At 41.3% G+C, this 12,912-nt stretch overlaps 1 protein-coding gene across 1 annotated transcript in view; it reads right to left on the minus strand.

Moving 5' to 3' along the window:
- The window catches only part of szt2 (SZT2 subunit of KICSTOR complex), a 105,818-nt gene that overhangs the window by 12,692 nt on the left and 80,214 nt on the right, over positions 1 to 12,912 (minus strand). Inside the window, exons 62-67 of the mRNA XM_054623525.1 lie at positions 12,737 to 12,816; positions 10,532 to 10,657; positions 8,958 to 9,160; positions 8,213 to 8,309; positions 6,636 to 6,716; positions 4,613 to 4,687 (exon numbers count right to left, since the gene is read on the minus strand). Coding sequence (XP_054479500.1) covers positions 4,613 to 4,687; positions 6,636 to 6,716; positions 8,213 to 8,309; positions 8,958 to 9,160; positions 10,532 to 10,657; positions 12,737 to 12,816 — 662 coding nt within the window. The remainder of the gene's footprint in view (positions 1 to 4,612; positions 4,688 to 6,635; positions 6,717 to 8,212; positions 8,310 to 8,957; positions 9,161 to 10,531; positions 10,658 to 12,736; positions 12,817 to 12,912) is intronic.

Consider the following 12,912-nt stretch of genomic DNA (forward strand, 5'->3'; position numbering starts at 1 on the left):
TCACAAGCGGGAGAGAATGGAAACGGCATGTGATGTTCCCCTAACACAGAACCAGAGCTTAAGCAGGAAATTAAGCCGTGGGTTGTTGGCAGATGGGATAAGAGTTACATCTGAAAAGCCTGAAATCTTTAAAAAAAAATCTTAAATGGCAGATATGACAAATCGCACCTTTGATCATGTGTAGACCACACAGCTGAGCTGCATTTCCTGAGCCATCTTCAAACTCAGTTACTAGATTTAGAATCACATTTCTTCCAATTCTATATACAGGCAAAGGATTTGAAGGTACAAACCTATTTTGTATTTTCTCATGGAAGTCCAGAGCCCAGGATGGTACAAATATCTCTAATAGATGCAGATCAAATGGGGAAGATGGTGGAACTAACAAACCCAGCTTGTTTTGTATTCACTTGTGGCTCAAACTCAAGTTGCTCACTAAATTCCTCACTCGGAACGAGCTCCTTAAAAGTTTCCCGGTCCAGTCACACCAGAAAGTGGCACAGCAAAGTTATTCTGAAAAATAAGCCTGGTGATGCTGTGACCTCAGGCACAGCTAATTGGTGAACTACTGAAGACATTTATAAAGTAATAACTTTTGTCTGTAAATACTGGCTGTTATATTGTCATAGTGTATGTATGTTCTGTAAAATAAAGCACTACTGTCGCTGGTGAGCTAACTGTTAAAACGTTAGCCAGTCAAGAACTTTACAATCCAAGCTAGCTGGTCAGATCAGTTGCTAACGGGACAATATGTTAAAGTCGCTAAATTCAATATTCAACAACTATTTATTGTGTAAAGATATAGAGGACTAATGTCTACCCGAGCAGAGAATGAAGACACTCTCCCTCTGTGGGTGTTGTAATCCCAGAGTACTTTTGTACACTGTTAGCATTGTTAGCGATGAGCCGCTGCTCAGCCATTCACCATGTTTAGAGTCGCTGAGAGGCAACAGAAATGCTTCCAATCTTGTATATAGCACCTTTAACAAACTTTTGCAAAGAAACATATTTGTCGAATCAAGTGCCGTCTCATAACTGTCTTAAAACCATGTCTCTACTGTGGAGCAGTTAGACTCCAGCAGAGGAGAGTTTAGCAAAACTGGACGGTGCAATTCAGCTAGTGAGCTACAACAACTTTCCAGCTCTCGATTCCCTCAAAGGTTAGGCAATGTTCTAGTGGCGTTCGACAACTGTCGTGGAAAAGTTCCCCAATGTTGAACTCCAAGTGAAGGATATGCCGATTTTACTTTACAACTACATGGGAATTCCATAGAAATTAATTGATTTAGCTACAGATATTGTAGTTTAAAAAGCTGATGTGACCAAATATACATGTTTCTCCTGTAAAAGTTAAAAATAGCCTAATGTCTGTCGCTAAGAAGAGACGCCCAGATGAGAGCAGTATTCCTCCCTGTGACGAAACTGCTTTAAGACCCAGCATCCAAAGAGAGGAAGTAAAGATAATATAATTTAAGGAAAGAAAGAACGTACAAGCAAATTAATATCAATTCATGTCATGTGTAAGAGCTAATGGAAAGAACACAAATATAATTAACCCGTATTTAACACCTATTCAGTCACAAATACACAATGCTGAGCTTTCAATATCCTAAAACATACTTTAGCTTCTAAGGCAGCTTTGCATGTTTGCCTGTTGGACAAAAAACTTTTCTTTCTTGCAGTAATACTGCACGGCATGAAACTCATGGATTGGAGAAGGTGACATAGTGTGAGTAACACCCTGTAAGTGAAGGTACTGAAGCAAAGCTATTTTCTTTCCAGATGAAGAATTGCTCTCGGAGAGCATCAGGATTTCGTCTTCACAGGCGGTTTACCTTTAAAAAGGGTCTGAACCGAAAAAAATATATATCCAGTGTCAACAATGGATAGAAACCAAAGTCCAAAAATAAATGTTTGGAGGTCAAGGAAATACAAAAATATATAAAGATGCACTCCCAAATGAACGCATGTTGTTGTCAACTCACAATTCCTTGACCTGGATTTATTGTCATTCTACTTAAAAAAAAAAAATCTATCATAATCAAAATAATGGTAACATTAGTAACATCTCTATGGCATAAACAAATGCTCCGGTGCTGTGAGTTTAAAGAGCAACTGCCAAACTGAATATGGTGTAACACCGAATTAAATGCAATGCAAAGGCCAGTGGGTGCTGCCAGGATTCTAACAACTCGGCTGCCATTTATAGACTCCATCAGTCTTTTCAAATACCCATAAAGTACATATGTTTATGTTCTCTTTTAGTGGTCGCTAACCGTCGCTGTCACCAGTTCAAATGACAAACGTCACTGGCTGTAGGTCAGCTGTCGCTAATTGACATGAATTCAGTGAATAACTAGGTGGCAGGCCAAAATTAGGCTTGGCTGTTGTCTGGTTTGTTTGCTCTCTAACTAAAATCTTTTAATTTATACGATTTTGGTCATATCTTCGGCATTTAAAATAGGGTCCTAAATGTGGTGCAAATGGTCCCTAACAAATACATTATTGACAATAACAAAAATATATTCAGCCTAATCCCTTGATAACTGTAGGTTCTATAAGCAAAAACCTCCAGTATAGATGACCAGATAAATCAAAAAGCACCAGCTGCACAAACTTCATCAACACATAACCCCCAGAAATGGGACATCACACAGACTATTAACCAAACTTTTTCCCTGACCTGTAATCTCAGCGAAGACCATCTGGCACCGAAGATGTAGCCAGAAAGAAAAACCCACAGCAGCAAAATAAAATAGAACTACAGCAAAGACCACACAGCAGCAAAAGTCTTCTCAAACATCCTTGCATCACGGTCCCCCGAGTAAAAGACATTACGCCCAAGACTGACCATTATTAGTTTTTCAGTTTCCCAGGAAAAGGATGAAACAGCAATTAGGTCTGCAGTGATGACGTATTGTTATATGCCAACCCAGAAAGTAGCATCACACTGGTTCCCTCCACAAAAAGACAGTGGGATTTTTCCATTGGATATTGGATCATTGCAGGAGGCTGTGTGGCAAACAAACTTTTATGATACTTAGTTCAGCAAGATAATCTTCACAAATTAACACACTTTTATGATTTTTGGAGCGTAAAAAGTTAACGTTAGGCTATAAAGGAACTTCAACATGGTGGCGTGAGTATTCAAAACAATGCTGTAAAGGGCGTGATGACGTTTAGTAGTCTTATTTAGACACATATAGACATCAACCGCTTCATTATTAAGACAAGTAAAAGATTCAAAATTCACAAGCTGGGTAATTACTAACGTATTTTATATCGTAGAACAAAATGTGAAACTCCCACAAGCTTGTGTCAAAACAGACCTTAATTCAAGCATCTAACAGAAATCACAATTATTTAACTGAGTGACTTTGAGAAACAAAGGAGCACTATAAGTTAAAAAATGCTGACTCATTTCCTCCGTTTGAGGACTTATTACTGCACCACGCTATTACACAAATAGTAGCCCAAAACTTTGCAGAGTGACAAATCTAGACAGAATTGATAAATACCTGAATGCAGGATTGAAAGTAAGAGTTGAGTTTTCCGACTGACTCACACAATAGTTAAGTCCCTTTACTCAAAATTCAAGTGGAGTCTTTAACAAGGCTAATCATTCCCTTTGAGATGGCAATGTGATCAGTTTTGGCGAGCTCTGATAGATAGCCTAGTAGTTCATTTTGAGATAAAGTAAACAGGAGAATGTTGAAATAATTTTTCAGGACAACATAAGATTTTCCAGAACATCATACTTATTCTCTTACTTCCAATGAGTTTTTCGATGACTGAAAATTGCTGGAAAGCAATTTTTCTGAACTGTTTATTCAGTTATCTCTCTATGGGAAGAGTTTAAGTGTCTTTTAGAGCCAGGCTGTAGGAATATCTACACTTTAAATGATATAATCATAGTGAGATACATAAGGGGAGAATGTAATAAGAGCAGTCAGTTTTAATTGCAATAACTTCTATCAAATAAATACAGAGAAATTAACATAAAGAGCATAAAAGAAACAGATGTAGTTGTCTGGCGTCACCCATTGTTTGTGGACCACCATTTTAAACCCTTGAGTTACGTGTCTTGGCTTTTTTTTGCAACGTGTCAATCATAAAGAATACTGGTCTATTTTACTCATAATGGGATCAAAATTTACTAAAGGAACATCATTCTGTATTGAAGAAGACCTGAACGCAACAATTGAGACCATAAACTCATGTTTACTGAGGGAATAAATCAAGTGAGAAGTAGAGTCATTTTCTCATAGACTTCTATACAATCTGACTTCTTTTTGTAAACAGAGGAGTCGCCACCCAGTGGCCATAAGAAATGCAAATCCCTAAAAACACATCTCAAACATCCAAACATTCAATTTGTCTGAATCCTGGGACCTCCAAGACCCCGGGCCAGTAGCACTGGAACCTTCTTAAGAGCCCCTGGAACCCAATTCAGGGCCCGGAAACTTCCCCCAGAAGGCTGTGGATTCTCCTGTAATACCACTGACATACAAGGAGATCAGTACACCTGCATCATCCCTTTCATACTTTCAATCCTACAAGACCACAGAAGAAAGTCACAGCTCAGTGTGCAGGTTTTCTGACAATCATTTACCTGGGAGTTGACGGTCTGGCCCATGGGAATGCGGGAACACTCCAGTGCATACTGCTTCACACAGAAGTAACACCCCTGGAGGAAGGAGAAGGCATATAGAGAACACAGGATTATTTCATAAAAAACAAAAAACATCCATGGGGAGAATGGCACACTGAAGTTAACTTTACTGTTAACTCTACTTTACAGACAGAATGATAATTTAAGACCTTTCAAATGGCCTTCCATGGAAACTCAGAGTAATTGAGCCACACAAGTCCATCCACACAAGCACAACATTAAGTCCCTGTGGGTTTATCTCCTTCTGAACCTACAGTAGCTATTTAAAGCTGTAACTAAGAACAAAACAAAAACCCAGACACCAGAAAACTAATTGTGATGTTTGCTTGGAAATAATATGTCTGGAAAAGCAGACAATGCACACGCGGGTCAAACTCACTGTACTGAGACGACAGGGAAATGTAATGACACGAGTCCTAGTGCCGTTACTATCTTTGGGTCAAAGTCAACTTTTTGCTTTGTTTCATTTGTCTCCTCACAGCTGGAGAAAAAAACAGTTGTATTATGTCTTCTATGCTCTGCAGGAGCTTAATCAAGTTGGGAAAATTGAATTAGTGATTATTTTGGCTCGGACTGGGAAAATACAAATTGTTAGCAGAAAGTCTGCCCAATAAACTGGGGGTGAGGAGCTTGAAAGGTGCGTGTGTTTACCAGGCAGGGAGGTCTAATAAAAGATGGTACCAAGTTGCAGTGTGGGAAGTGTAGGATATAGTGTTTTTAGAGCTTGACCAATGCTTAAAGTGAGGACATCCTGACCTCTGCTGCCTCTGATGTTTCATCTCTAATCTTTACAAGCAGTGCAGCTCTAAGAACGACAACGTCAGTCAGGCACTTCACCGCTTTAGTCCAGAGTGAAAAATAAAACGTTGGATGGAACGCCATGAAATGTTATGGACAGTTGTGGTCCCCAGATGATGAATACTAATAAATTTGGGGATTCTGACTTTCCATCTAGCGCCATTATCAGGTCAGTATTGTTAGAATGCTAACATGCTGAGCTAGGATAGTGAACAAGGTGGACGTTATAACTGCCAATCATTGACATGTTTTCATTGTCATTGTGAGCATTTTTGGCACGCTGACGTTAGCATTTAGCTCAAAGCACCACTGTGCCTAAGTACTGACTCGGGTAGTTGCTAGCCCGCTTGTATTAATATTAGACTGCGTTTACATCCCATAATTATACCTTTTGGTACGTACTGCAGCTCCCTTAAAAAAGTACTCTCTGTTGCATGCAGTATGCATACAGGTGGGGATACTACTTTGTCATAACATTCAAATTTGAACTTTGACCCCCTCACTCATATATCCTATATATGTGATATCTGTCAATGAGCTATAATCTGTCTGTTCTTTCTCTGCAGCTCAGTCAATGCAACTTATATATCTTGCTGTGAAAAAAGGATTGTGGGTCAGAACAGGCAAAAAAGCCAGCTGGGTTGCATACGGCAAAATGCGACCGGATGTAAAAGGACATCATTTTATTTTTCGCATACTGCATTTGACATACTATGATTTGGGACCAACTAAATCTTCCTTTAGCATACACAAGAGTAAGGTTTGTGGAGATAGCATTAATCCTGTTAAACATTCTTAGACTAAACCACTGGTTTACATTAACTGTAGTGTATGAAAATCAACCAAGGGAGACTTCTTTTTATATATGTTACTGTAACATGCTGCAATATATATTTTTTAAAACTCCTGACTATTTTAAAAATATTTATTAAGTGTGTGAAAGTCAATTTGATACCACATTGTCGTAAACCGATACCAACAATCGTCTGGGAGAAGACAAAAATCTGTGGTATGCTCCAGAAAACTGTTGGCATTATCATAAAAAAACATACATGAATTGTCCCAAATGTGCTCAAAATGCAATAAGAGATGTATACCTTTGTGATGTTAGCAAACATGTCAGTGAACTGATGATCCTGAGTGCCCTTCATGATCCTTATCTTACCTGAAAAGCCAGTTCCATTAACACAATGCCCCCTGGCAGCGCCCTCTGGAGGTGATACGCGGTGGTGGCCGATGCTGCAATCTGCAAAGTTAATTTACAAAACAGTCATACAATCACAGTTTGTCTAATAAAGGTGATTGAAGGTAGATACAGCTTGTTCCTAAGACATGTGGCTCATATTTTGTTCCATTATTTACTTTCTTTGAAGGGAAATAAAACCCTCAACCAATTTTATGAAAAGGGACTGGTACTGTTAAAAGAATACATATAGAAAGGTTAGAGCAGAAACTAAATATTGCTTCTAGTTGCAATGTTTACAACAGCAATGCCAAAATCTCTCTAGTGTTTATTAATTGTTATATTATAGATGTCATAAGGGGGAGTTTTAAGATTCTATTTTACTTGTGCCCATACATCCTTTGGAGGATGTCCGACCCTCTATCGACCAAACACAATCCCTGGAGGGCATCAGGAAAGGAAACACTATTTGAAGGGCCAAACAAACTTATCACAACACCGGCAGTGGATGGGATACTGGGCAAAGCAGTGGAAAATATCACTTATGCTAATTTATTGCATCTAAGATTTTATTGCACTTATAGTACTCAGCATCGTTGTATAGTATATACAACTATGTGGCCTCTCTGCTCAGCTGTCTGCACTGTGTGTGTGTGTGTGTGTGTGTGTGTGTGTGTGTGTGTGTGTGTGTGTGTGTGTGTGTGTGTGTGTGTGTGTGTGTGTGACAGTGTATATGTGTGTGTGTCTTGCCCAAACACCAACACAGAGCTGAGAAGATTTATTCATGCGACCGCAAATTAGAGCAAAACCATATTTTCTGCTCTTCGTCAAGTACCTTTTAAAAGATCTAAACCATAAAATATCTCCAGCTCTTTACAAATCAGTTCCCATTCAGAACTAAGTTTTCGTGGGGGGCCATTCCCTATTTGTGAGTTGTTGAAGTAGTGTGCCACCAAGTACAAGGAAACTCTAATCCGAGCCACCTCTTACTGATGTTAGCAGCAATGAAAAGGTTAGCGCTACCTGACAGAACAATGCACCACGCTTCCTGAACACCCAGCAGCTAGTTGAGCGCTGCACTGCACATTCTTTTTTCATTACTGCCAACCCAGACATATTCTAACGCTATCATGAATGCAGTTTACTGGGAAAAATACGGAAAAACAACCAATGTTTCTAATGCTATACCTATAAGAGCCTTAACTGTCTTGATCTCTGCTTTAGATGGTGTATGTAGTAAGTTACAGTGTTTAACTTAAGTGCTGCTACTACTACTACTACTACTAATTCTAGCTTCTAAAACATATATATTCAGAAACTGAAATGAGATATAGCAACAAGAACTGTTTTGGGATTCATGGACTCATTTTTAATTAGACATTCTTAATGTAGAGGGGCCACTGTTACAATAGCAGCCTGGCTCGTGTGTTTCGTTTTCAAGTGTGTGTGTGTGTGTGTGTGTGTGTGTGTGTGTGTGTGTGTGTGTGTGTGTGTGTGTGTGTGTGTGTGTGTGTGTGTTTGGAAAATAAGATTTGTGCATCTCTGAGGTGAATGCTGACCTTAGGGCTGTCCTCGCTCTTCTGCTTTACATAAGAAAAAGACATCCTCCCTTCCGATGACATGGAGCTCAGCATGGCAGCACGAGCCCGGGCAGTGCTGTAAGAGATGGGGTTGAGGGTGGTGGGGTGGAGGACAGGGGGCAGTTAGGCTCGGGTTAAACCAGAGAGGTCTGGACCTAAGGGACGGCCGGCAGCGGGCAGCCGAGCCGTGAGACATAATTCAGAGAGAGTCCCACGGTCTGAGCCTCGAAAGTGACAGGCATCTGCCCCGCATCTGCTCTGGTTACATCAGCCACGGGGCAGCAGCGCCGCAAGGTCAGAGGTCAGACGAGGATCAAAACACAATGCGATGACTAACGGAGGATTGCTGCTCGCAATGGCGGAAGAGAGTAGACTAAGAGAGGCAGAAATGGAGCCATGCATTTTTTTAACGTTTTTGCATGAAAAGAATGAGCAGATCCATGAGGACAAACGCTTTGTGATGGTGCGTAACACTTAGCACCCAATCACTAATGGAACGGTCGGCAGTTCATATATGTTGAACTGCAAACAAAAAGCTTGCAACCTGTTTAAAACCAGCGTACTCCTAGAAATGTATTAAATTCTCTCTACTAATTTGATGTGCAGTGCGTTACGTTCTATTGCAGGAGAGTTTCACATACATTTGAGCCTACTTTGATCAAGGGAGGAGCCTCAAATATCAGGCCAAACACAGAAAAAAAAACCTTTTTCTGCAGAGACAGACCTGCGAGCTGGAGACTGAGGCCGGACCTGGACGAGAATGAAGCCCATACTCTGCAGGTACTGGACGTACTGCTGGAGGAAGTTGCTGGAAATCTCCAACAGCCAGGGTTCTTCTTTCAGGCGGCTGGGCAGCATGTCGGCTGAGTCGGTGCTGTAGCTCCGGTCCCGACCAGACGCCGTGGAGTCACTGGAGCGATGGCGTTTCTGGCACACAGAACAAAATCCTCGCTTAAACATACAAGACTCATTCATTTCTGTGCCATTGCGTAGATTCAAGTTATTACCAGGAGCTTTTACCTGGTCATGAACCAGTCTCAATGTAATACGGACGCTGCTAAATGACCTTCAAAAGTAAACAACACCATCGACAAGAAGATTGGCTATTTCCATATAGTTATTCTTCATAGTTGTCGTTGGTGCCAATGGGTCCAGTTCTCTCAGGTTCACCAGAAACTCCTTCATCTGAGCTGCAACGGGAGGAGGAGAGCTCCACGCCAGGCAGCAGCAGCTACTCCTCCAGCCAGGAGCAGAACTTCTGTGGGCTTGCCGAAGGGCAGGGCGGCGTGGGGAGAACCAGAACCCCGAACTGCGCTGAGCAGTTAGACCCTGCTGCAGTAAAATGAGAGGTTTTGTAAAGGGACTCAGGGGTTCTTAAACACCACCGTTTTTGTCCACAGGGGCCGCCAAAATCAATACAAAACTGAAAATTCCTGGTAGAAGCTTCAAGCAAACAAAATTCTTAATCTATAAATAGTCTTAATTTATAATTTACAGCCACTATGTTACAATAGCTTGTTTGACTTAAAATACATTAGTCTTCCCTAGTATTCATGAATCCATTGTATGTCCTCATGACGCCAAAGTCCTCTCAAAATAAATTGGCCTAAGTTGGCCTAAATTGACCGCGCTGAGTATTCCCCACAGAGTGATATGGTCGCCGGTTGTCTTGGAGTACCCGGGTTTCTTAGAGTCTCTGGGTAACATCCTGGAATACACATGCACTGTGTTCAAAGTCTTCATTACTGAGGTCACTGGTGCGTAGTCTTGCTGGATGACACATTCAAGCTAAAGAGGGAGGCCTGGATGACTGCAGTTTGCATCCAAGTCTGTCCAAAATGTCATTACTTTATCATTTTCTACATCCACAGGCAGTGGAAACAAAACTGAGGAAGTCCTGAACCTGAACAACATGTCCTCCATGGAGGAGGCAGAGCTGGAGGACGAGTAGGAGGACCAACCATTCTCTCTGGCACAGGTCCATCTGCAGCATGCGCCCCATGGCGCTGATATACGTTGGGCTCAAAGTGATGGTGTGGAGGTGTACCGGTCTCAAACCACAGTAAGAGCCTGTCGCCTGCAACTCTTTCAGCTCTCTGTCGTTGTTTCTGTTTGCACTGTTTCATTTATAACAAAAATCTTAAAAGGGCTGCTGCAACTCAGAACAGTCTAAATGCCTAATATACTTTGTGACCCTAGTGATTAGTCGTGTTCATGCAGGGAATGAAATATCAAATCTAAACACAAGACCTAGTTGCTCTTCCTGTCCCTTCCCTTTGGGTCAGACGGCAGAAATACCTTCACCGGTGGCTGAACGATCTGCTCCTCTTGGATCTGCTTGCGGAAGATGGGGTCGAAGAGGAGAGGGGTTGCACAGTAGTGGACCAGCCTGGACGACTGCTTCAGGGTCTCCAAATCTGTCCCCTGTTGAGACAACCATGTAAGGATAAGATGGTGACATCATAGATTTTAGAAGATGGATACTAAATGTTTTTAAGTACATGGGGCTTGATAGTCACATCACATCTAATAGTTTGTTGAGTTCATCCAGTGGCATGAGAATCCTAACCTAAAACCAATTGCCAGTGGAAATGGCTGTGGGCCCTGTCGGACCGGGTCAGGCTGCTGATCTCCTCTTGGACGTGCTTGAGTTCAAGTGCTCTGTTGAAATACCAAATTCGTGAATTTAATGCCACCATGTAACCTCTCTTGAGATGTCCTTGTGGAAGACAGAAACCTTTTTAATTTACCCCCGATATTCCCCACTTTGAGACGAGGCGGTACTAAATGATTTCCCCCGAGGAATGAACCGGAACTGTGGTGAGAGGCACTGCTCCCCCCAGGTTTTGTCTAGTCCAATTAGCTTTATTTGATATTAAGCAACTTTTCACCATACAGGAATTTAATACTCTATTCTGACTTACTGGTTAGATCCAATTTACTTTGAGATTGCTCACATTATGCTTTTTTATTGTGTCCAATATCTAACACCAATTTGACCTTTCTGAACCAACCCACCAGCAAAAGTACAATATCACACCAGATTTCTTTTAACCATTTTAACTTTTTTTTAACTGAGCCTGAAGGTATGGTGCCATCATGTGCAGTAAGTAAAGAGTGTTGTTATTTTAGTGTTTGGCTTTCAAATAGACCCTTTAAAGTGGTCTGAAGGCAGACTGGGACAGAGGGGGTTGGTCCTAATTTGGGATGGCAACTGGTTATATCCTCTCTCAACCTTTACAAACCATGCGTTGTTTGATAGCATACACAAAGCCTTGGGATTCTATGTTAACTAGTACACAGAATCTGAAGTATTGATAGTGAGCTCCAAAGAGTTAAGTGTCATGTCTTTAATCAAAAAAAGAGCAAGAACAGGATGAGTACAAGCTGAGCTGTGTTGGTATTACAGCCACGTTCTTCTGGGTCTTTTATCTGGTATGTTTTTGTGTGTATTCAAATATGCAAACAACTACAAAACTTTATGGTTTTCTCGCAATGGGGAACCATTAAAAATTATTTATTTAGAACTGTCCCTCTGCTGAATACTTTCAGAACTGCTGTGTTCACCAAACAACCTCAAATGAAACTTGTATCTTTGTTGAAAAATCAGAAAGATATCAGATATGAGTTGATCTGTCTGTTTGATCTGCTATAAAAAAAAAGTAACATTTACTGCGTATAGGAGGGCACTAAATAGCAGATATCCACTTTCCTCTGCAGTGAACATATCCTTCATGTGTTATAGAACTGTATTTAAAGGTTGTTCGTACGACATTCAGAGCATTATTGTAGCAGCAAACAATTATCTTATTAATGTAAAGACATGGAGGAGTGCGTTTAGTAATCCCAGTGTCTGCTTGCTTTGTTTCCATGGGCTCTGCACTGCGTTCATAATGGCAGATACAGCTGACACAGTGTCATCGTGGAGGTGTCACACCCATCCTACGGTCCCTCTCAAGGTAAACACTGCTAGCTCTGTCAGTGCTGTTATCGTTGTTGGCACAGTAATGGCGCATGTCCACAGGTGCGTTTTTGGACGTGAAGGCACCTGATTGCACCTGATTGGACTAATGCTTTCAGTCTCCCAACATGGCGGCTCGTTTGGAAACTTGTCTTCTCATATTCCGAAGTAAGTTCATCGAAATGTGTTTCTGAAAACATCTGAGGTGAGATAAAATCCCTGCAGTTGTTGAATCGGTCTTCATTTTAAATTGACAATGGATAGTTTTGCTGGAGTTTCCAGTGGTCGCGAGTCCCCTTGGAGGCCCCTGATTTGCGTAAAGTAGCCAATACCTCAATTTTATGCAACTGCAGAGCGGCCAAGGAGACGGTCCATCTCTCGAAACTCATAGCTGTGCTAACAGAATGCGTTGCACGGCTGCTAACGTAGACAAGGAAGGGGACACGTGGAAATACCGCGTGGACTCGTACAATTAGCGCTGTTAGCCATGCTAGGAGCCGTGTAGGTGCCGTGTCTTGTGCTTCATGACTCGGGCTACTTACTGAAATGGGCATGTTGGACTGTGCTGACCTCTGCTGCCACGTCACAAACAGGTTCTCTATCTTCATCTGTTTCTCCAGTTCTGTCAGCACAAAGACAAAAGGATTACCTTTCATTCAGTGTGGGGTCTAATGGGCTCATTGGATAAAAATCACATCATTATCAACATTATTATTAT

This window comes from Anoplopoma fimbria, chromosome 3 (assembly GCF_027596085.1).
Source record: "Anoplopoma fimbria isolate UVic2021 breed Golden Eagle Sablefish chromosome 3, Afim_UVic_2022, whole genome shotgun sequence".
Taxonomy (NCBI): Eukaryota; Metazoa; Chordata; class Actinopteri; order Perciformes; family Anoplopomatidae; genus Anoplopoma; species Anoplopoma fimbria.